Below are 24894 nucleotides of genomic sequence, written 5' to 3'. Positions count from 1 at the left end.
TTTAGATCAGCAATGATTTTAAAATCAGGTCATGCCTCTGGTCTCTTTTAGGTTTGCATTTCAAATTTGTGTGGGGAAACTGTGACATCTAGTGGCCTCCAAGGCTCATCACACATGTGCGTCCCCATGACTCAATGTGGCCAACTTTTGTGCTATTTAGTGTTCTTCTAAAAGCCTCAGCACCTGGAGTCATGTGCCTATGGGAGTTTTTGTTTTTTAAAGAAGTTAGTTTCTAGCCCTCGTGCAAAGGAAAGTGTGAGCCCTAAAATGCTGAAAACCAGGACGCAAATTTAAAAACAGACCCAACATTTATTATTTGGCTTAAAAAGTATTTATTTTTTAAATGTCATGATTGTTGAACACACAGGATTGGCAATCTAAGGGTATGTCTACATTGCAGTCGGAGGCGAGGCTGTAGCACATGCAGATATCTCCAGCTTGCTTTGAAAAGCTAGCTCATGTACCTATAGCACTAAAGCTACAGCAGCACTGGCTAGCCACCTGGGTATGTACCCTAGGTCCCTAGCCAGTGTGTACAACCCATGCTGCCTCAACTTAACTGCTCTTGTTATACAAACTAGCTAGATCAAAGCTGTAGTCACGCCTCTGACTGCAACATAGATATCCTAACCCACTGCTGCGGAAAGCATTGGGATGGGGAGGGAAAGAGTAATCTATTGACTGGAATTTTCTAGGGCAGAGAGCCATTGCACCCAGAGTCAGAGATGAGATAAATGACAGAGAGTCTGAGGTCCATGGGACACAAGGCCCTGGCTACATTAGTAGGTGGCACTAGCATAGCAAGTATATTGATCCTGGTGCAAGGCCCTGATGTAGACGCACCGCACCCTTGTAAATCGGGTTGGAAGGATTCAATTTTTATCGGTAAATGGCAGTAAACATCCATTTCTATGAACACACACAAACCGATGAAAAATACTTCCAGCGATAATCATCTAAATTTACACATCGGCAAAGTAAGAAAAATGCTGCCTGAGACCTTACGAGAGTTTAAGGGTATTTACGTTGTATATTTTGACACCAGATGTTGACAGTTTGTGTTTTAATGGCTGTAAAACTTTAATCATTTCAGTCTCAAGGTCTGCCTCATTTAATCCTCACTGCCGGACACACCCACCCCAATCATTTCCTGCAACTGTGAAAATTTAAATCGATACAAATAAGAGCTTAACTCCCTTCGTTTTGCACAAGTGTGAAAACTGAAATGAGCTAAAAGTAGAAGAAAAGGAACTTCACTGTTAAGAAACAAACAAAAAAATCAAATTCTGCCAAGTCAGCTGGTGGCGTAAGGCTGGTGCAGGTGCTGGTTTGATGGGGGGGGGATGAATTGGTGCCTACATAAGACAACGCCCCAAATATCAGGATGTTCCTATAAAATCAGGACACGTGGTCACCCTCGTCTGCAGGGGTGTTGTAGCCGGGATGTTAGCTAGACGAGGCGGGGGAGGTAATATCTTTTATTGGGCCGACTTCATCTGCTGGTGGAAGAGACCAGCTGCCACCCAGCTCTCCTAGGAGCCCCGGGCACCACCCACGGCAGCAGCCAGGCCTTAGGCATGACTGGCAAAAACCTTCCCCTGCAGCACCCGCCCCAGGGAGGCAGCGGGCAGGGCAGCGGGCAGCCTCTCCTGTGTGTGGGGGAGGGGGCCTGGCACGCCCTCTCCTTGGGGGGGTAGCACCCCGGTTCTTCCCGCCCCTTTGCGAAGGAGGGGGTGGGAGACCCCTCTCCTGGGGGGGGTCCTCTCTTCTGAAGAGGCAGGATTTTGCCCCCCAGCCTTTGGGCCAGGCACCGCCCGCTTCGCGGACGGCGAAATTTGTCCCGGCCGCCTCGCCGTCCGGTATCCAAGGCGGGCCGAGAAAGCGGCCCTTAGCAACGGGCCGGATGGGCCCCCGGCGCCATGGCAGCCGCCGCCGCCGCCGGTCCTACCGTCTTCCTGCTCATGGTGAACGGGCAGATCGAGAGCGCCCAGGTGAGTGCGCGGGGCCCCGAGGCCTCTCTCCCGAGCCCGGGCTGGCAGGAGCCCCGAGGCTCTTTCGGCGGGCGCGCCTGAGGGGTGCCGGTGAGGGGCGGGCGGGCGCTGGAGAAGCCTCGAGCCGGGCTCTGGTGAAGCGAGGGCCGCCGCCCCCCGGCTCGGGGCGGGGTGAGCCCCTGTGGGGCGGCTCTGGGGCAGGCCTCAGACTAGGAGCCACGGGCCCGGGCACCCATCACCCCCCGTCCCACAGGCCACCCAAGGCGTTTGTCTCCCTTTCCCCTCCCCCCCCCGGCCCCACAGAGGGGGTAGATCGTGGAGGGGGATGGGCGGGAAGCGCCCGTGACCTGTGTGACCTGCTGTCTTCCGTTTCCTCTCCAGTTCCCCGAGTTTGACGACCTCTACTGCAAGTACTGCTTCGTCTACGGCCACGACTGGGCCCCCACCACGGTAAGTGCCCAGCTCACGCCCCGCCGGGCTGCCCGCCACCGCCTCGCAGGGAAACGGGGCACAGAATGCCCATAGGCTGGGGCCGGGGTGAGCTCGGTAGGTGAGGCTTGTGGGTATTCGAAATGTGAGCTCCGTGGGGCAGGGACTGCCTGCGCTGTGTTTGTACAGCACCTAGCGTAATGGGGGCTCGGTCCATGGCTGGGACTCCTAGGTGCTACCCCACTACAAATAATAAATAAACATAACTCAGCCAATACACGCAATAGGATGTGTGTGGGGGGGGAGAGTGCTATGAGTCTTTCCCGTTATGTTGCCTTGGAAAGGCGAGGTGGTCTAGTGAACTGAGCACAGAGCTGGGACTCTATCCTGAACTCCAGTACCAGCTCTGCCACTGAATTTTGAGCAAGTCATTTCACTTTCCTGTGTCGTCTTATTCTCTCCTTTAGAAAACGAGATTAATTCTTTCTTCCCACTTCACAGAGGACGTGCAAAGATCTATTAATGTTGGGATAGCGCTTTGAAAAAATAGAATGCTGTGTATGTGCGTGGCTTAGTTATACTTACCCCTTGTTTTGTGGTTGACCTGTTCAAAGCACTTCAAACTGTTGTTATGAATCCAATCAATGCTTTTCGTAAATGTTGATAAGATTAGCTACTTGCAAATTAGTATGAATACGGGTCAGATTTTAAATGGGTTTAATTGTGCATCAGTTTGCACATGCAACCCTGAATTTGCGCATGCAAAATTCTGTGTATACAAATTGAAGGGAAGGAGCAGTGGGTATTAGAAATATAAGCTCTTTGGGGCCAGGACTGGAGCTTGGCCCTGATGATCTATCCAAAACAGTCAACGAAGTTTTACATACACTAAAAGCATATGCACTGTCCACTCTGTAATGTGGGTGAATATCAGCAGCTTGTATTTGTTAACTGTATAAGCTCTTGTTTTAGGGTTTGGAAGAGGGAATATCTCAGATCACCTCTAAAAACAGAGATGCACAGCAAGCCCTTGTCTGGAATTTTCCAATTGACATCACCTTTAAAAGTACCAACCCCTATGGCTGTAAGTAAATCTCAAAGAAGACAAATGGCTGAATACAGGTACTTGGTACATGAAGACTGTGGTTCTGGTCTGGAATGGTGGGAGGCTGCGAGCCCTTCGATGCGTCTCCATGGCATATGCTGGCATGACCTTCTGAATAATGAAGATTTTGTCACAAATATACATGGTTCTGCATGTCACCTATTGCCTTTTGAATGAAGGAAAAACCAACAGTACAGCTTAATCTTTTTTTTCTATTGAGTCCAGTTTGTGTTTTTTCTTGGTAGTGCTTTTAGGCAATTCAGTTTTTGAAGTTTCTCAAAATGAAATTACTGTGGGCTTCCCCTTTATCATTTTCTGGCAATTAAACGTGCTTGGAGTAGACCAGGGGTTCTCAAACTGGGGGTTGGGACCCCTCAAGCGGTCCCGAGATTATTTGGGGCGGGGGGGTCGCGAGCTGTCAGCCCCTGAACATGCTGTGGCTGCATCTGTCAGCCCTGTGCATGGCTGACAGCCAGAGCCCTTCAGATCTGGGTGGCCAGAGAGCAGTGGCTGCTGTCTGGGTGCTCTGAAGGCAACACCGCCCTCAGCAGCAGTACAGAAGTAAGGGTGGCATGGCATAAGGGGGTCGTCACAGCCTGAAATATTTTCAAAGGGGTTCCCAGAAAAAAAGTTTGAGAACCCCTGGAATAGACTCTTTGGGGAACCATATTCCTTTAAACCACCTTTTCTGAATGAGATAATTTCTTAGAAACCAGAAAACTTTACATTAATTCAGTAATACAGTTAACACTGTTTGCTTTCTTATACCCACTGACTTTTAGTTCCCTAATATAGGTAAATAAATTTTTGGACCTGCAGTTCTTGAAATTTTATAGTTGTTTTCAGGTAATGTTAAATAACAGTAAATTAGTAATGGGATTAGGAGATTATAGGAGTAAATCCATCCCCTTCCTTGCCATTGACTACCTTGATATTAACTCCTTTTGTTTTTAAGGGCCGCAAATAGTAGTAAGTGTCTATGGACCTGATATTTTTGGAAATGATGTTGTCCGAGGTTATGGAGCTGTTCACGTTCCCTTCACACCTGGAAGGTTGGTTAATCTTTCACTTTCAGATGTTCCTCTCAAATACAATTTGACTTCAGCTCCCTCTTCTTATTTTCTAAGGTGAAATAATCAGAGCCAAAATAAATGCCCCCAAGCGTCTTTATAACTTGCTTGCATCATGGGCATGGAATCTATTCTCTGGTAGAAGCCCTTGGTCATTAGACCTGAACCTTGATGCCTTTTATTCAGTGCAGTTCAGCTTTAGTTTGTGGGTGGCAGGGCAGTTGAACAAGCTGGCCCAGATCCTCAAAGGGATTGAGGTACCTAACCCCCCATTTCTTGTGGGTGTCTCACCTCATTTTTTAAATCTGTATTTGGACTTTCATTATCATAATGAATATAGGAGTATTGGAAATTGGCATTAGGTGCATTTCATCAATAAGTTCTGTCTCTTTATCAATTCCATTTTAGTCACAGAAGAACCATTCCTATGTTTGTTCCAGAATCTACATCTAAGCTGCAAATGTTTACAAGGTAATAATCAAAGGAGTTATTAGTAACGTGGGACAGGATATTTTTGTTTACATTGATGGTGTCTCTAACTACTTGTGTGCATGCACATGTGAGTTTTTGTATGGTTAAAGACTTTCCTATGAGTTTCATGGGCAGGGTGGTTGTATCCATTAAAGCCTTACCTTAAAATTAAATGTTAGCAATCTTCTTGGAGTAATGCTCTTTAACATCATCCTTTTTTATATCCGTGCGTTTGAACAGTGTGAATTTGAAAAGCACTTGCTGTATTCCTGCCAAGATAGAGCTAGCTATGTCTTTTTGAAAACTAGCCACCAAATGATAGCAAAGGCAAACAACCACACATTTTTTCGCTGAAGCTTCCAAGAGAAAAAACATTGACCCTGATGACACTGTGTGAGTAACGGTACAAACCAAATTGGCTTCCTAGGTAGAATTGAAGTAAACACGTTAATTTCTTTTTAGTGTGGATTTTCACTAGTATTACACTTATTTTTCTTCATGTAAAATTCAGAAAAATCTACTGCAGGAATTACTCCAAAATGACCACGATCATTATGAGGATACAGAATGTTAAGTGTAGCATAAAAAGCTTTAAAAATGTAATATAAATATAAAATGTTCCACAAGGGATGTTTTTACTTTCTAAGAATGAGTGTCTGAATTTATGGGTTGTAATCAGTTCATTTTCTTGAGCAGTAAGTGCCTCTTTCATCTTTCTACATTAATTTTTGTTGTTTTTTCTCCCTCATATTTTTCCTCCATCCTGGTATAAAATATCAGTGTTTAAGAGCCAGAACTGATGGGGGGACCATGGGCTTCACAAGAAATGTTTGTAGAAAATGGGACATCCCATATCCAGCTGCAGTGGGCGAGTGGTTAAGGTGCTGATCATGAAACTCATTGGGATGTCCTTGTACACATGAGTCCTGCTCACAGCAGCTGTGGTTTAAGGAGGCAGTGTGGCCTAGCAGATAGAGCACTGGACTGGGACTCAGGATATCTGGGTTCTATTCCTAACTTGGCCACTGGCCTGCTAAGTGACCTTGGGCAAGTCGCTTCACCTCTATGTGCCTGTTTCCCCATTTGTAAAAGGGGGTAATGGTGCTTACCTCCTTTATAAAAACACTTTCATCACTAGATCTCAAATGTGGTGCTATGAAGATGAGTGCTAGGAATTATTATTTAATTTAATGGGACCTGGGCATTGAAATCTATTAGGCCGCTATGAAAATCAGCCTCTATGTCTAAATAATGGGTGGAATTTTCAAAAACACTTGAGTTAATTGGAACTACAAGTCTTGTTGAAAATCAATGTAACTTACGTGCTTTTGAAAATTCCATGCAATGGCAATAATTAGCCCCATTTGTAGTTGCAGAAATCTAAGACACAGAGAGACTGCAAGACTTGTCCTTCATGCAGCAAATCAGTGTCAAGACTGTCATTCAAATCCAATTTTTCTCTCTCTCCTACTCATAAACACACAGGGTCCCATGCTGTGTCCACTGGACCTTGTCAGCTCTCAGTTGAATAGCCACAGAAATATCAATTCAATTCCCTTATAGTGAAAAGCAAAAGGCATTATGGAGGGAATGATTCTTAACTTTTGAATCCTGTGGCTCTTGACACCTTGTGTTATACCTTACCATTATTTAAATGAATCTTCTTTTAATTTAACAGTAACAACTTTCAAGACAGGTTGCAAAGCAGGAAGTATTTTGATGGCCAAATGATATATATTGAATTATTGTTAATTTCCTAACATCAGTCCTGCCAATCCTTTCATTATTGCTGTTAGGTTAATGATTTCTTGGGTTAAATAAGGTTAAGCAAATGTGAGAAATCATTTTCTGAGAGCTGCTATTACGGGAATTGACACTGAACTAAACAGGAACAGGTAATTTGGTAAGGGACGAAACTCTAATTTTAAAACATCACTAGACCTAAAACGTTACACATGCTGTAAGAATCTACAATATGCTTGGCTTCTGTGCACCTTGTCCACTTAAAACTCTAATCTGTTTTATTACTTATATTACATTTTGTGCAGTAAAATCAGAAGGCAAGATGCATTCAATCAGTAGCCAGTGATCCTTCTGTTGCAGGAGGCTCTCATTGGTTTTCAGTAACTTGTCAGGTGACATCCTGATAGTGATGTGTTGATTGCTGGAAAAGCTCAAATTCACTCTCACTCAGACTGGCTAATTCTGAATTTGTGCTAGTGACCAGCTGTGATGGGTGGAAATTACACATTGGACTAAGCTGTAGGTGGTTAGGACATTGACAGACTTGGGCTTCTTTAAACTGGTGATGAAGTGGGACTGCTAGAGGCTGTCTGAGCCCCAATATACTGCTCCTGTTATAATCTTTATCTGTTCTGATTAACATATATTAACCATTGCATACTGCATGTAATTTTGTATGGCTTTTTTTAACTCTGTTAAAGGAATGGCTCTTTGAGGTTAAGTGCAGCTGGTCATTTTGCAGTGAATCCAGATTTGGACTGCCTGTTCAAAATTTTTCTTAACTGAATTGTCCACTAGTCTCTTGTCTGGGAAAGGGCCGCACATATTGACAGAATACCCTTTAGTCCAGTGGTTTTTAACCTTTTTTTCGTTTGTGGCCCCCTAAAAAATTTCAAATGGAGATGTGGACCTTTTTGGAAATCTTAGACAGTCTGCGGACCCCAGGTTGAAAACCACTCTTCTATGGTAAAGACAATCTTTTGTGGACATTACACACAGTCTGCGGATCCCTAGGGGTCTGCAGACCACTGGTTGAAACCCACTACTCTAGTCTGTCTTAGTGAAAATTCCAACATTCATACTCCAGAAGTAGCTGAGCTAATTGAACATTTCAGACAGATTTGTCAGTCTTTATTAAAATCAGTGATCCACAGGGAAACAGTTTATAGAGTCCCAGAGTTTGTTTGTGAAATGTCACAGAGCCCTGAGCTAGATTCAGTTGTTGTAATGTCTCTGACAATAGAGATTAAAACATACCAGGCAAGCCAGATAGAAATACCCTGTGGAATGATTTGGGCTATTTGTTGAATAGGTTAAGCAGTTCAATAGTGGGTAACGAGTTAAGACTCAAAATGGCTTTGCAGCAGCAGAAATATAGCTGAGTTTAGAGAGGGCGAGAGAGAGTTGTAATCAGCTAAATCAGGGTAGCCTCTCTCTGTTTTAATTAACACATTGATGTAGTTGCAGTTCTGTTATGATTATACTAATTCTCTTTTGAAAGATGAACATTTCTGGCACCAGAGAACAAACTGTACTGCCTCAGATATGTGTATTAAAGAAAGAAAAACAGAAATTCTTCCCAAAGTCTGGGCAGTTTTTTAACCTTTTAATTGTCTATTCTAGCATTGTCGGTATAATGTGTTAGCAATTGCAATATGGCAGAGCAGCGTAGAAATGCAATAGATAATAAGGATTTTAAAATATGAATTAAAGGATCGGTAGAGGAGGTAGGAAAGCATTTCCTAATATATCGATGAGTGAGCCTTTCCTTTGTGGGCAGCTAGAATAGAACCAGCAGTGTGAGGACATACATCTTTTTAACTAGTGATCTGTGGTTCAACCCTGGTTTATTCTGGTTGTACAAAGAAGTTCCACTGAGAGTAAACACTTCCTAGTTTTAGCATGCGAGTCTTTAAGGATCAGATCATGCTACCTCAACATTAATAAGTAGTCTTCTTCATTTCAATGGGACTTCTTGCAGCATAAGATACTACTCAAGGTGCCTGGTCCACTGATCAATGAAGTTAACAGAAGGATTCGCATTGCATTCAGTGCATATTGATAAGGCCCAGTGTGAGTAGGTATTTTGCAATCTGTCCTTAAATTAGTCTTAAACTACTGCTGTATAAGACAATCTATAAAAGAATGCAAAAACAACGAGTTCTGTAGCACCTTAAAGACTAACAAATGTCTGCGTGCATAAGCTTTTGTGGGCTGCAACCCACTTCATCAGATGCACCCCATGAAAGCTTATGCCCGCATTCATTTGTTAGTCTTTAAGGTGCTACAGAACTCTCATTGTTTTTGCTGTATACAGACTAACACGGCTACCCCTCTGGAACTTATAAAGAAATGGTACAGCATAAACTTGAGAAATCTCTCCTGAATGAGGACTCGTGGTCATAACTTTTTCCTTGTCCAGTGTATATTTGTTATAATGAATGGCACACAGATAGGTTTAATATACACCGATCCTGCACAGCATAACAAAGCATTAGGTGTCGTCCGTCCGTCCCCTCTTCTCCCCTCCCCCCCATCCTTAAAGTTAGGTGTTATTAAAATATCTTTGACATAAACTGACTTTCCCTCACCCAGAAATAACTTCTATTTAATAGAATGTATGTGAAATTAGGAAAAAAAGGAAAACTGGTAAAAAATCCAGAGGTAACATTTATCTTTGATCAAAGTAGATAAGAAGTAGCAAGGGAAAAAAAATCAAACTTTAAAAATTCCTACTATGAACGGGGGGAAGATTTTTTTTATTTATTTATTTATTTTTAATTTCAATGCATACGATGAACCTTCTTATAACAAGTCTAAATCCTACCAAGTGTGACCCATGAGTAAATTGTTTTCTTTTCTCCTTCTCCAAGTTGGTTTATGGGAAGACGTCCAGAGTTCACTGACCCAAAAGTGGTTGCACAGGGAGAAGGACGAGAAGGTAAATGATCAGGAATTACGATCTCTGACTCCTCTGTAACTATGGACCAGACTTTGGCCATTCAGTTTCTTTGTTAAAAGTTTAGAAGGTTAATTGAGCATATTGAGAACAACCACATACAGCTATTCTGTGTTCTGTAATGATTGTTCAATAATAGCTAATGGTGGTGTCCTCCTATTTATAGTGACCATGGTGCGATCCCAAGGCTTTGTGACTATTTCCTTCAATGTGGTGACTAAAGACATGAAGAAGCTGGGCTATGATGTAAGCTCAACTGACATGCAGAATCCTTCAATAGTATCGCTAACAGATGGGATTCATAAATATTAAACGGTTTGGGGGTGGGAGATTTTCAAAGGCACAGATGGGAGGTAGGCACAATACTTGTATTGATTTTCTATTTTAATATGCAAGCTCAAACCATAAAGTGTGATGCAAAATATCTTTCTATCAATACCTTTTGTACAATTTTCAGTTCATGAATAACCAGTTTACATATTTTTTAAAAAAGTTCCATGTATTCAAAACATCAGTGCAGGCATAAAATTGTTTATTAATGTTTTTGAAGTGGTAGTGGGAAATTCAAATTGCAAAACCTTCCAAAAGGAAAGTAATCTGAGAACGTTTAAGTGTAACATTCATGCACTTCCCTCTGCTAAAGCAATATTTCTTCTTCATGCTGCTACTGCAGTTTTTCATTATAAACCCTTTTGGAAGTTCTTTAGAACTTGCTTTCTAAAATATTTTATATGCAATAGGAGTAAATCCTTCCAGAATTTTCAATGAAAGCAGTTTGGCTTTTGCTTTTAAAACAAGTATGAGACACAAAAATACAACTCTTCCATTTCCAGTTCCCTTCCCCCTTCTGCAATCAAGCTTAAGTATACCAACAGCTACCAAAAAAAAGTGGCTTGTTTGGCCGGGGGGGATTCACAGAGAGCTAAGTGTTTAATATCTGCTTTCAACTTCCATTGGCACCACTGAGATTTAAGTGCCGATATTAAGGGAGAAATAGATCTCTTAGTGTGAGGATCTGGAAAAGAGCCCAAGTAAACAGAACGTGCACTCAGCCATGACAGTGGGGAATCCTCTGCCCCAACCTGTTACAGAGACACTCTGCTACAGGGGTTGCCAGGAGTAGTCGTCAGGGCCACCTCTCCCTCTTTATGCAACTTTTTGGAATTTGTGCATTCTTTTTGTTACTGCTGAAGCTACTTCTCCCCTTGCCTTCTTAGCCCAGCTCTTTCTTACGCTTGATTGCAAGCAAAATTAATAATTCCGTGATCCTGGCATCAGCCTTTTGCCAATGAAATGAGTGTGATATCACAAATTCAACATTCTAATGACATTGCAGGCTGGGCTGTGAGGCAGATAATGGTTTACGTGGATCTGTCATGGCTTTCAGTAACCAATAAACATGGTAAGGAAAATGATAGACATGAATGTGCTGACATTCAAGTTTGATTTCTGAAGGTTTTCCTCACTGTTTGTATAACCTTAGAAATTGCCATAATATTTGTTACGGAAGTACATGGCAACGGCTCGAAAGCTAACATGCTCTTCTCCGACGGCGGCAGTGTGAGGGTACAAAACATGACCTTCATTCTGAGGATATGTCCGCGCCTCAGTAAAGACGTGGCAAGGCCACAGCCAGCTCAGATCAAGCTGTAAAATTGCTGTGTAGATGTTTGGACTGAGGCTGGTGTCTAGGCTCTAAGACCCTGCCAGGGGAGTGGGTCTCCGAGCCCAGTGCCAGCCTGAGTCCAAATATCTACGCTGCCATTTTTAGCCCTGCAGCTCAAACCCAAGTCAGCTGCCCCAGCCTTTCAGACTCAGTGCCACGAATTTTTGATTGCAGTGTAGACGTACTCTGAATGTCCTTCCTTCCCAGACCTTTCACTTGATTCTCAGAGAAGCTGATATTAGAGCTCTGCATTTGGGTTGAGTAAACCCGGCTAGCTAAATATTTATACTTTTGTCTTTTGTGTGCTTTTTTTTTTTTCTTTGAGGGAGCCAATTATTAGTAAAAAATAACACAAACTCTAGTCGTCTTAGGATATTTCCACCATCCTTTATTTCTGAACTTAAATCCATAGTGAGACATCTGATTTGAGAGACTATATTTGGGCACATAGGTTTGCAAACTTTGACTTCAGCTACCACAAGAAGACCAGACTTAATATTATTTCAGCCCTATTTATAAATCACTGAGACATTAAAAGCCTGTGGAAAAACAAGCACAAAGAAAAACAAATTTTGAACCGCTGCACATCCATGGTGATATTAAATAAAGCATGCTACTTATATTACTATCATTTCTTATGCATGTGAAGCTGTACACTACAAACACTTTATTATGTAAATGATGAAGGTAATGTAAATCATCTTTAAATTTTGCTCTGTTCGCTCATCATTTTTTACTTCTACAAATGATTTTACAAATGTCTGGTGCACAGATTATTTTTCATATGTCAGCTCTTGTTCTTTATTGTCGTTGTCCTCCTTTTTGGAATTATAACATTAACACCCATTATAATTAGCTGCTCTACAGCAAAGCCATAACTGAGCTCAAATTATTCAGACTATTTTTCCTATTTATTGGTTGATGTAGGAGAAAGAGATATTGGATTATTGCAGTTTTTTAAATACTTCTTTAAAAATGTTGGGTTACAGTGGTGAGGGCAGCCATAAAAGTACCTTGATAGACCAGTTTTGAAATGTGTGAAAAGCAGAGATAAATAGCCTAGCATAAGTTATATATAATACACAGGAGATTTTTATTCACTTGAGATTACTTAACTCCCCTGTCCAATTAGAGCAAAACTGCATGATCTGATGATTCCATTAAACTCAGGAAAAAGTCCAAACTTCACGCCGACCGTGATACAATGAATTTATTCATTTCCAACTCTGTAGTGCATTTTGGATACATGAGCTCATCTATTTACCAATTTTAAGGAGATTTCACATAAAAATTGCACATAGTAGTTTGAAGTTGGCTATTTGTACTATTGCACATAGTAGTTTGAAGTTGGCTATTTATACTATTCGTGGATCCTTCCTCCTGTGTCCATCTTCTGCTATCTTTTCTTGGCTGAAACTGGCAAGTGCTCCTCTGGTTAAGGCTATAAGAACATACCTGGCTTGGCCACCCTGTCCATGTAGAATCATGACCTGGCGAACTGAGCAGCAGGACCCCATATGGCTAAAAAGCAGTGTAGACAGGGAGGTGTGGCATGGGCGAGTAGAGAGCCATGTAGGTATGTACTCGGGTACACAGCTACACCTTTCAGATATGTCTTTATTTTCTCACCTAAGCAGTTCCTCACCATCTCCACTTCAGTTTATACCCATGCCAAGGAGGCTGCCCATATTTGTACTCTACACACCACCAAACAAAGTCACAGTGTAGACATACCTTGCGTGAAAAAGGGGTACATGCTCCACTGAGGACATGGCTATGTTCTAATAACATAATGAGGATAAGGAAGAGAAGAGATCACAGCCTAATGCTCAGAGGGAAAGAGGGTGACGGGACAGTGTCCCAGGCACAAATCATTATATTTAACAATTAAGATAGTTACAGTTTGCGAGAAATCTGTTGAGATTTTGTATGTGCAACTAGTACAAATTTACTAAATGTTAGAGTTCTTGTTATAAAAGGGACGTAGCCCTAAATTAATATATCTCTAAAGCCATTTCTTTCTGCTCCTTCCTCAGTGAACTGTAACCACGCCAATGGTTTCCAGTGCATTCTCCCTATCCCAGTGTGCTGGTCACCTTACTATCACCAATTGTGGTGATGATAAGCTTATACTTTATTAGACTGAAGTCTTCCAGACAGTCAAAAATTGCAGAACTGGTGATCGTTAACCACCCACAAGATTGAAAATATACATAACTCAAGCCAGTCAGAAACCAGCATATCCATACCATCCAATGGGAGCAGTATTAGAAGAATGCACTTTTCTGGAAGCCAGGTGAGGTGTTTAACGGGCTTCAGCTAAACAACTAACAGAACCAGAGACTGTAAAGATGGGTAAGAGCCACATGGTCATTTAGCTCTCAGCCAGTTCAGAATCCTTCCTTTCAATGTACTCTTGAGTGCTTTGTCAAATCAGGTTTTAGTGCTGTGACTCGAGCAATGAGGTTTCCAGTACAGCCCTTACAAAATTATCATCCCACCATGTAGCAGGTCTCACAGTAAGGAATTCTTCTTTATATTCAGCCTAAATGATGTTTTGCTCCGGTTCACCCCATTCCTTCTAAAGACAAAACTAAACTGTTAGTTTTACTCCTTGGAGTCTGCAACCTCAAAAGCCCATACATTTATTTGTACCACCTGGCCATCATTTAGCTAAGTCGTGCTGGTTCCCTCTAAGGAACCAAGACGGAAAGAGAGATACAATTGTCTATATTATGAGAGTATGTCATGCTAAGATAGGTCTCCTGATTTGGCCCAGGACTTATTTTCACAGGGGGACTGACTTTCCCAGTGGCGTGTCTATCACCTCTTCTGGCCTGCTGTCCCGGGCAGATGGCCTTCACCAGGTTCCTTTGGAAAGTATCACTCAGCACAATGTATATGAAAGGGTTGATGCAGCTGCTTGCATAACCCAGGCTGATAGCTACGTTATAGGCATAGAGGAACATAATGGAGGGCTGGGTGACTTTGAGATGGACCAACTGCAGTATATAATAGGGTGCCCAGCAGATAAAAAAGGCAGAGCAGATAGTTATTGCCATCCGCATGATCTTCTTAGTCCTGGCTCTGAAGTTTCTCTGTGGCAATGGCAGCACGGTGCATGAAATGTGCTTCTGTATCTTCAGGTACACGGTGCAGATGACTGAGAGCGGGATGACAAACGCCAGGAAGAACTGGTAGAGCGTGTACCAATAGATATCGACTGAGAGGTTGGGTAGGATGATGCCACACCCAGCTTTGCTGCCAGGCAGAGCAATTGGCTGGGTGTACATGAACACGGGCACGATGGTTAGGAGAGACAGGAGGTAGAGCAGCAGGATCACCAGGGCGGCTGTGCAGGGAGTGCGCATGTAGGCGGAGCGGATGGGGTATACCGTGGCCAGGTAGCGGTCAATGGACATTGCCGTGAGGATGTATGTGCTGGCGAACTGGCTGTTGGCATCTAAAGCAGTGATGATGGTGCACATGGTAGCCCCGAAAAGCCAGACCCCGTTCCCTAGGAGCTGGTGGATGAGAAAGGGCATGCCCAGCAGGAACAGGAGGTCTGTGATGGAGAGGCTCACGATGAAGACATCTGCCGTGTTGTGGTTTCTCTCTGGTCTTTTGGTGATGGTGTAGATCACAATGCAGTTCCCCACAGTACCTACCAGGCAAATTATGCCAAAAATGACAGGCAGAACGATGCTACTGTGGTCTTCCATTTCCCTGGCACCTGCAGAGAAAAAGAACAACATGCTGGCTACAACTACCACTTGGACACAAGCCTCACAGCCAGAGGATGGAAAAGTTGTGAGATATTCCTCTGTCGATCTGCCCCTCCCCCATACACCTGCACATACGTTACTGGGAATCAACCAGGGAAAGGCAGAATAAATAAGAATCTAACTCAGCTTCCTCCCAAGAATCAACCCAGACCTGCTTTGAGGTCGGAAAATGTTTAGATGGTCTTTAGCATTAGCTTATTGTATACCAGGAGCAGAAGCATCAAATACTGTTCTCTTGTGGTATTTCCAGTCCTACAGGAAGCAGGAGCTACTGGCAATTGCATGAGAATTTTGTTCATGTCATCTACCTGGAAAACAGACCTTCTCAAAGGTCATTGTGAGGCAGCTCTCCCCCACCCCTTGTTATGATCATCTGCCGAGCTCCCTACAAAATTAATTGTCAGAGCACTTTGGAAATATCTCTGCCCTGGCATAGAACTGCAGAAGTGTATTAGGGCTACCTGTGAAGGTTCGGTATCAAGCCGTGAGCCTCAAAGATAAATCTTCCAAGGATGTTATCAAGGGAGGGGAATATTCAAGGTCACCTCCTCCCCCTTCTGCCCTTACATTGTTCCTCTTGTCCACATCCCTGCTAGCAGGCAGCCTTAAATGGTGGGTTTTCATTCATCCCGCAAGTCACGCTCTAGTAGGTGGTCGAGCTAAGGCAAGCCCACATTCTCCGGCTTAGCACCGTGACCGCAAACTGACTTAGACGCCTGCAGACACAGGGAGCTAATTGGACACCTCAGTGAGAAGTCACCTTTGAAAAATGAACTTTTGACAAAAGCCAAAATTTCACATTTTAATTAAAAATAAAATACAAGCAGCATCTGTCATAGCAGATCCCACTCCAGCCCCGATTTCTCCAACTTCCTGCCTTATGCTAATTATGGCATGGATCAGCTGGTTATTCCAAAGTTGCTTGACATCTTCGTGTCCAAAGGCCAGCCCCAACTGCCACTGACTTTGATAGGAGCTGGATTGGGCCATAAACCTGGAATCTTTTGGTTCTGACTGATTAGCATCTCAATAAGATAGCACTGTCAACCTTTAATGTCTTTCGCAGCATCAGTGTTTAAGCTGTTACTAATTATCCTCCATCTGAGAACATTGTTACTTCAGAATGGCTAAAAATCAATACAAAACAAAACCCCACCATAGTGCTTTTCCTTTTTAGGAGCAGCAAGATGGGCCATCATGTATTCTGTTGGGTTCTTTTTTTTTAATAGAAGAAACCAATTGTACTTTCCTTTATAAGTAAAGTACATTCCTCCTTTTGCTATGGCTCTGCTAATTGGGCAGATGACTGGAAGGAAGGAAGGAGAGTTGCACAAAGGCAATTAAGAAGCTCAGCTTCATTGCAGAGCCTTGGAGAAGATAAACCTAAGAAGCAGGAAAGGGGTAGCTGGAGCTTACAAGGTTGCCCTGTTTTATTAGCCAGCCTGCACAGCAGATTTGGGGCCAAATGTTCAGTCAAGCTCTAAACCCTGTGCACGCAGATCATGAGCTTCTAACAGCCATGGGATGACTTTCACATGCAAATCCATCGGGGGCCGGTGTATGTGAATCCTCTGTCCTGTGTGTACAGAAAGGTTACGGTCACATGGGAGACTTGCATTTGGGCATAGGGTTTAAGGTGACCCTCTCTACTGCCACCAAGAGGTCATGAAAATAACCTTAAGCTGCACACTTACTGATGTGCCAAAGCCCATTAAAGTCGATGGAACTTAGGTGGGTTTTGGATTAGCCCCAAAGTACAAGGTAAAATGCTGAGAGGACAGCCTACAGAGTGTCCCTTTAGTCTGCAGCAGATAAAAGAATGATGTTGCCTCTGTCCCCGAAAGCATGGCGCCCACACTGGCAGGAGTGCAAACCTAGCACTCTAATGCCAGGAGATTCTTCTCCCCGGGGGTAGCGTCCCCCTCTGTGCCCCTGAGCTTACACGAGCAGCCCCAGCCTGCTCCTGCTTGCTGTGGTTGGAAACCCCCCAGCCAACAAGCAGCAGCTTTCTAACCTTCCGTGCCATTGGCCAGTGAAAATCCTGAAATGCGCCATGAAAAAAAGCCACCCACTCTACGGATTTGCTTAGTAATTGGGATGGGAAAATCAACTGGCAGCTCATTAGCTGTAGCACTTTGCTTTTAAGTGGGCTTTTGTCCATTAGCTGCCTGGCAGGGAAGAGAAGGGTATGTGTATTGATATCTTCCCGTTAAAGTACAGTTGGGGCTGGGCTGTGCCAGAAGCTGGGGATGGGAGACGGGATGGATTACCTATTCTGTTCATTCCCTCTGAAGCACCTGCCATTGGCCACTGTTGGAAGACAGGATACCGGGCTAGATGGACCATTGGCCTGATCCAGTCTGGCTGTTGTTATGTGCTACCCTGGAAACTTACATTGGCTTAGCTATGTCTCTCAGGATGTGAAAAATCCACATCCCCTGGGAGATGCAGTTAAGACGACTTAACCCCTGATGTAGACAGTGCTAGGTCGATGGAAGAATTCTTCCATCAGCCTAGCTACCGCCTCTCAGGGAGGTGGATTACCTACAGCAATGGGAGAACCGCCCCCGTCGCTGTAATGAGTGTCTGCACCGATGTGCTGCAGCCCAGAAACAGCAGCACACGGAGCACAGAGGCCAAATTTTCAAAAGGGGCACTTAAAATTAGGCTCTAGCTCTCCAAAGCTGAGCCTCCACCCCCCCCCCCCCCCCCCCCCAAAAAAAAACCCTGAGACGCCCCAAACTAAAGGCCACTTTCAGCACAGCCCATCCACCCACTCCTCGGTAGCCAATGTCCTAGCTGCCTCACAGTACTGGCAGTGAATCCCAGCCTCTCTGGTTTGCTAATTTCCCCTGTGGCCCGGTGGCAAATGTTTTACTGAAGGCCGAATATATCAGAGCTACTGCAGTTCCCTGAGCTAAAAAAAACTGAATGTATTTCCTCAAAGAAGGAACTCGGGCTAGTCTGCCATGAGCTGCTTGTGGTAAACCCATGCTGCATTGCAGCCCCTTTACCATTTACCTCCACGGTAAATTAGCTTACACTCATTAAGCATAATTAGCATGCCGTTACAAATTGCTCCAAATCCTCACAGTACTGCTGAAATCTCCCGGTGCAGAGCATGGTTCAGGACCAGGGCAGTTTTTCAAAGCTGCCTAAGGGAATTAGATACCCATAGCCCACTGACATTCAATAAGAGCTGGGGGCTTGACTCACTTGGGTCCCTTTGCAAAGCTTAGCCCATGCCCCCTGGCTGTAGAGTACAGTCTGGTGCAGGGCTGGCTGAGCAGTGAAACGGGTGCATTTCAGACATTTGCTCAGCCAGGCCAGGCTCTAATCCATGGTGTCAACCCCCATGCGCCAAGCATCCATTTTCAGAGGTGCAGCCAGCTGCTTGTGACAGGATTACTCACAATTGTTTTACCTCTTTAGCAGGCACTAATGACGTGCCCTCGTTCCAGAAGGCCATAAATCCTTACACTAATTACACTGCTGGGAGGTGCACTCTGGAAAACACGCCACGCACTGTGAATGAAAGCAGAACAAGGAAACCCACCCACCCGACCACACTCCTGTGAATTAAACACAAGGGCTGCATACCCGCAGCTATACTCTCACTCCCTCGCTGCCCACATAAAATATGCCTGCAGTGCACATGCCGTGCATTCCTCAGAGCTCAGGCACAAGGGGGCCTGCTTTAATGACTCTCGAGAGGTGGGATGAGCACGGGCAGGGCCACGGTTTCTGTATGTTTCCCTCAGTGCCAAGTGTGTGTGTGTGGGACTGATGTAATGCTTGTCCAGGGTGTTGGTTCCACTTTGCTGTGACTGCTTGGGATTAAACAGAGTCCGCTTCAACACTCCTTGATGTCAGTGGAAAGTTTCCTGTTGCCTTTAACGAGGTTTGGCTTGGCCCCTTGACGAGAAAGTTGCATTTACCATTGGGCTATAGCAGATGCTGTCTGCACTCGCGAGGAGGAGACAGCGGCTGCAGCCCCCTGGAGGACGGTTTGGGGCGACTACCTATGGTGAGTGAACAGCAGAATCAAGTGTGGGTAACAGGTCAAACACAGAGCCCTGGAGCCAAACACCTCCAAAACACTAGGGGTATTTGACACACTAGTCCACCTACAGAAGGAAATTAACACACTCAGATTTTTTTCCATATGCTGCTATTGTGTAAATGATGGTAGATGGGGCGGGATGAATGGCTTGGCCACGTTTCTAATGGTTAACTATGTCCCTGACTTTTCGAAATAGGTAGTAGAGGCTAGTTGTGTGGCAAGCTCAGGACTTGACTAGCAAGGGGGCTGTAAGGCAGGCTTGAGGGAGCTCAGCACAGCAGGATGTGGGGAACCCAGGACTGGAAGAGCAGGGGTCTTCATGAAAGGCTTAGAGAGCCCTGGCAGAACAGCTGAGGTGGGGAGCCCAGAACTGGAAAAAAACCCAAGGGGGTTGAGATTGCAGCGCATCAGCAGAGCTGTGTGTGGGGGGGGGGGGGCCGGAACTTGGCTTCTCGCCGTCCTGCAACACAGCTCAATTAAAAATGAAATCGGTACTGGGTTTCCCAGGCCTCCATGCAGCCCTCTGCAGTAGCTCATAAACAGACTGAAACATGAGCGGCAGGAAAACACAGTCTCAGCCTACTTCAGTAAAACACAGCCTGTGCTGCAGGTTCTAGTGGGGTTGCTTTTAACCGAAGATTTTTGCCAGAGGGAGCCGGCAACCCTTGAGTGTGATGACCTGCCCTTCCTCATGTGGGTGAGCACAGCTGTCCTGCACCTCACGGGCACTTGTGGCTACTAAAGAAGTAGCAAACAGCCAAGCCTTTTGTTTCAGGTCAGAGTATGTGAATTGCAGCAGTACACAAAGCACTGATACTGCAGCATGAGAGGGGCAGCCACTTATAGTCACAGCGGGAGCTTCACTCTTGTGCAGAGGGCCAGCAGAAAGCCTAGGCACCACTTCATTGCCTGGGACTAGCACAAAAGCGTAGCTGAGATTAGGGTTAGATGAGCGTTAGCAAGAGAACAAACAACTGGGCCTGTCCGCGTACAAACAGCCCTGGATCCCTGCTTGAAATCGCAGGGTTACTTCTGAGGAAGTTAAATTCACAATATTTTACCGGTTCTTTTCCACTCGTGCAGCTATTGCTGCATGCCCTGGCTCTGGCAGGGGCTGGGAGCATAAGAGCGCCCGTAAACTACCATGAGAACGTGGCAAACATTTTGGCCGGCACCTCTCCTGCACCAGTGAGCGGTTTGGATGAGGTTTCAGGCAATTTCTCCCAACCAGCCTCGCGCCTCTAGGGTTTAACTCATCTCCTCTGCATTGGGCCAAGGCAAGAGAGCATCACTGTAATGTACAACCCCAGCTTTTAGCTGATCTACATCAGAGGGAAAAGATCATGTGGGGGGGGGGGGGTATCTAGCGAGAAATGGGGGCTGTTAGGCCTTGTCTACACTCACGGTTATGCTGGCAAAATTTTGGCAAACTTATGCCAGCAAAGCTGTTCAGGAATGGGGAGGTATTTGGGGCAGAGACAGATTAAAGGACAGAGTGTAGGTGAAGCAGCACAAGGTGCATCCTCAGTGAACTTTGCCGCACTGCTCAGCGCTGCAGTTTATTCCATGCCTGCTGAAATAACTGACTTAGCATAAGCCCTGGTCTACGCTACAAACTTACGTTGCAATGACTACATGGCTCAGGGGTGTGGATTTTCCACATGATTTTCCACATGTGGATTTCCCTGAGTGACATGATTATACCAACTGAACTCCCAGTGTAGACAGCACTCTGTTGACAGGAGGGCGTCTTCCATCAACATAACCACCGCCTCTCGGGGTGGTGGATTAGCTACACCGACGGGAGAAATGCGCCCCCTCAGCATAGGTAGCGTCTTCACTGAAACGCTCCAGCGGCGCAGCTCCATTGGTGCAGGCGTTGTAAGTGTAGACGCTCTAGTAACAGACGTTATTTGTGGGTGTGTACCTAAACACACACTGGCCTGCTGGGTGACCTTGGGCAAGTTACATCGCTGCTCTGTTCCTCAGTTTCCCCAGCTGTTCTATAGGGCTAATGATACTGCCTCCCCTTCAGGAAGTGCTTGGAGACCTACTGATGAAAAGTGCTATATAAAGCTAGGAGGCGTTAGTGTTGCTATGGCTGGTCATGATATCCATGGACTAAACTAAGTTTGACTGGAGTTAAATGTGTGACGTAAAATGGCAAATCTCAGGCCATAAAAAGCTTTGAATATAGACTTTTAGTTATGAGTCAACATTGTGGTGCAAGTTACTTTGTGGGTGCATGCAGCGTCCCTACGTGTAGACAGAGCATGCCTGTGAATGTGTATACGACACGGAAATCTAACTTGGACAGCCGGTAGCTGTGTCAGTGCCAGGCTGCTGCACAACGTCACTCACATGGGGATGTGTCAGATTTGGAACCTGGGGCAGGGACAAGACCGAGAAATAAACACGGAGTGAAAGGACGGCACGTTACCTGCCCAAAGCGCAGCTGTCATGTTGGAATCGTTCAGTCCCCACAAGCGGCTAAAGTAATTGCTCTTGGGATCAGCCATCTCTCTCTAGGATTCAAGAACACGTTCAGTCCCAGTCTGTGGTCTAACACGAGTACCTGTTTGTAACACATCCTGCCACTTTCCCCAGAGGAAGCCAGAAGACTCAGCCAGGAGCTATTCAAAGAGTGATAGTACCCGAAACATGATTAACAAGTGATCACATCAGTCACTAATAGGCACTTACTTTGGAATAACGGCTCCATAGAAGAAAAGCTAAGCCAAACCAGAGACAGCCGCCTACACAGAAAACCCAGCCTTCTAAAAAGCCATTAGCTCTTTCAAATATAACTGTATCTCTAAGCACCATTTAATTCTCTATTTATGTGTGTTCTTTCTTACTCAGATCGATTGATTTAAGGTACTCTGAGTCAGCACACGCGCCCAGAAACATACTTAGTCATCTGGCTCAGCGATTAAAGGCTATTCATCAGTATAAAACATATTTTCAGCTTTAGGGCAGCTTACAAAAGATTGCATGGGGTGGGGAAGGGGGAGAAACTAAAGGGTCCTCACAAAGAAACCAATGCCACAGTAATCTTCTCATTTAGACCAGCGCTTTTGTATGCTGGTCTTTTTGCTCTGAGCTATGCTTGCATTTAAACATATGTAACTAGCTGAAGAAGTGCTTTAATCACAGAATACACTCAACAATAATTTGGTATGGTGGTGAGCATGGAATAGATGTTAAGGCACGCACTGGTGAGATGTGATGGTTCGCACCAGCGTGTAAATGAAAGATGCAGTGTTGTGCGCACAGGTGATTCAGATAGATGGTTACATGAGCGATACATCACCGTTAGTGTTAGTGCCTGTGTGTCCTGGCTAGCATGCACTCAGATCCCACCCCGGTCATCTGCCCTCGCTCCTGTTGGTCTATCAGCGAGCAAATCCTTGATTGTAAAGAAAAGGAAGCAATTAACAATACCTCTAAAGCTGCTTGGCGCTGCCGCCAGTTTGTCTCGTCAGTGACCACCGACGCTGGTCCCCTCCTGGTGCCTTGTGTGTCTCGCTGCTGAACGGAGCTGATTTACTAAGCGTTAGTGCCTGGTGTGGAGCAGTCAGCCAATAGAAAAACAGACCAGCCAGCGCAACGGTAACACAAAGATCTGTTCCCACCATTCTGGCAGTATTTGATCCCTCATCAACCCAGCCCCGGTAAAACGTCTGGGCGTGACACATGCACAGAATGTACAGCTGGGTTTTCATCAGTGAGCATTAAGGAAACAATAGTTACCTCTATACACAGGCGTCACCAGCAAATCTAGACTCACAGACTTTACGGTCAGAAGGGACCCGCATGATCCTCTAGACTGACCCGCCCGCACGTTGCACCCACAGACCCTGACCCCCTAACCTCTGGCTGAGTTACTGACAGTCTCAAATCACAGTTTAAAGACATCGCATTACAGAGGACCCGTTTTACTCCAGTTTAAACTTGCACATGACCCGTCCCCCCGTGCTGCGGAAGAAGGTGAAAATCCCCCAGGGTCTCTGCCAATCTGACCTGGGGGGATTCCTTCTTCACCCCCCCCCCCCCCCCCCCAAATATGATGATCAGTTAGATCTAGCTAGGCCCATGTGATGCAGTCACTTTCTAGCACCCAGACAAAGGATGCAGCTCCAGCCCTGGCCATCGCTGAGCTCCAGTGCGATAAGGCAGCTGAGGTCTGAGCTGTAGGGCCGTGTTCAATGCCAGTCATGGCACCCATCCTGCTGCTGTGAACTAATCATGTACTAATACCTTACAATGCCAGCACCTTTCGCTCCGCAGATGCTACCCTGCTTTCCAGGGACAGCCCCATCGTCATGCACTGGGCAGGAGGCCTGGTGAGGTGGTTATGAACAAGGTATCCAAACAAGCCCCAGCCAGGGCTGCGTGGCTCTGTGTACATGCCCTAGCGGGACTAAGGGACCCTCTGGAGCTGGCTCTGGGGGTGGGGGCCACAGAGTCACAGGCGCCATGCCTCAGATCTCCACTCTCAGAGCGTGGCAAAGCATTGCCCGACTCATAGCTCTGCTCTTCCTGCTTGGGAGCAGAACCTTGACCGCAGGTGTCCCCATCCCAGGGGAGGGCTGTGAGCAGCCGTGTGTTGGGGGGGGGGGAATATTCAATTTGTGCCAGGGCTGAGCCCCGGCACCGCTTTCATTCCAAATGAAGCACTGGGAGATGGCCCGGGGGGGGGGGGGCTCGCTCGCTGGAGCTGTTGTGCTTTGTGTAAATAATTAAATGTTCATTGCGCCAGCAGGCGCGTGGGTCACACCAGGCCAGCAGCACGGGCGCTCACGCGGGAGAATCAGGGCCAAGTCCCTGCTCCACAGAACATTTAATTATTTATACGGAGTGGAACAACTCAGACCGAGAGACACCCACCCCAGGGGCGCACGGAGGGGGCCAGCCCCCGCTTCTGTTCAGACAAAACCAGGCTCCCAGCCTGGGTCGCCTGTCTCCCCGCTGTGTGCCCTAACCCCCGGGCTACTGGCATGCCAGCCAGGCAACCCCGGACACCCTCGCTCCCGACGGCCGTCGTGCAGAGGCCAGCCTGGGAAACATGCTCTGAGACGCCAGGCCCTGCTGCGGAGACCAGCCGAGGAACACGGATGCTGAGCCGCCCGGCCGTGCACGAAGGGTCTGAGCAGCTCATTAGCTGTGAGGCTGCATCAGGACGTCAGGTGGCTTTAGGCACCCCCAGGGCTAGGCAGCAGCTGAGCGATGGCTTTGAGAATATGGGTGGCCCCTACAGGTTGGAGCTAGGTGGCTGAAGAGGCTCTAGCCATAGGAGACTTAACGCGGCAGCCTTTCTGCCCAGCGCAGGCCTGCGGCGGGAATGAGATGAACGCTGCCGTTCTCAGCCATTTGCAAGCCTGTCCGTCAGCCGGGGTTGAAGTGCCCGTGCAGGAGCTGGTGCACGAGTCAGAATGAGCCCTGAGACGCTGTGCGCAGAAGGGGCCGGTCCAGGGCCAAACGTGCACACGGCAGCTCATCCCATCTGCCCCTTGGCCTCAGCAAGCGTCTGGCCTCATGCTGCAGGAAAATGCTTGTAAGACTCCAATGAAGGTAGGTGTGTGATGTACGCCGGGGGTGGAGGGGCTGTT

The 24894-nt window shown here is 46.0% G+C and overlaps 2 protein-coding genes across 2 annotated transcripts; one reads left to right on the top strand and one right to left on the bottom strand.

The window, feature by feature from the left end:
• Positions 1-1451: 1451 nt before the first annotated feature.
• On the top strand, positions 1452-10317 carry B9D1 (B9 domain containing 1). The gene is made up of 7 exons (XM_067534125.1): positions 1452-1991; positions 2373-2441; positions 3393-3504; positions 4481-4577; positions 5004-5066; positions 9683-9750; positions 9935-10317. The coding sequence occupies exons 1-7, from the start codon at positions 1920-1922 to the stop codon at positions 10078-10080; spliced, it is 627 nt and encodes a 208-aa protein (XP_067390226.1). The 5' UTR covers positions 1452-1919; the 3' UTR covers positions 10081-10317.
• Positions 10318-12729: 2412 nt separating this feature from the next.
• On the bottom strand, positions 12730-15189 carry LOC137144064 (melanin-concentrating hormone receptor 1-like). The gene has a single exon (XM_067534195.1). It carries the CDS (start codon positions 15187-15189, stop codon positions 14128-14130), a length of 1062 nt encoding a protein of 353 aa, XP_067390296.1. The 3' UTR covers positions 12730-14127.
• Between the last annotated feature and the right edge of the window lie 9705 nt (positions 15190-24894).

This window comes from Emydura macquarii, unplaced genomic scaffold (genome assembly GCF_026122565.2).
Source record: "Emydura macquarii macquarii isolate MOO-44397 ecotype Brisbane River unplaced genomic scaffold, CSIRO-AGI_Emac_v2 contig_3390, whole genome shotgun sequence".
Lineage (NCBI taxonomy): Eukaryota > Metazoa > Chordata > Testudines > Chelidae > Emydura > Emydura macquarii.
The sequence above is the reverse complement of the archived record's forward strand: the minus strand, read 5'-3'. Positions and strand labels throughout refer to the sequence as shown.

What these genes read in the sequence shown, in the direction of transcription:
- B9D1 (XM_067534125.1), top strand. Translation starts at nt 1,920, where the DNA reads ATGGCAGCCGCCGCCGCCGCCGGTCCTACCGTCTTCCTGCTCATGGTG. An exon ending in ACGACTGGGCCCCCACCACG is followed by an intron (nt 2,442 to 3,392) that starts GTAAGTGCCCAG and finishes CTCTTGTTTTAG; the next exon opens with GGTTTGGAAGAGGGAATATC. An exon ending in GTTCCCTTCACACCTGGAAG is followed by an intron (nt 4,578 to 5,003) that starts GTTGGTTAATCT and finishes ATTCCATTTTAG; the next exon opens with TCACAGAAGAACCATTCCTA.
- LOC137144064 (XM_067534195.1), bottom strand. Translation starts at nt 15,189, where the DNA reads ATGTTGTTCTTTTTCTCTGCAGGTGCCAGGGAAATGGAAGACCACAGT.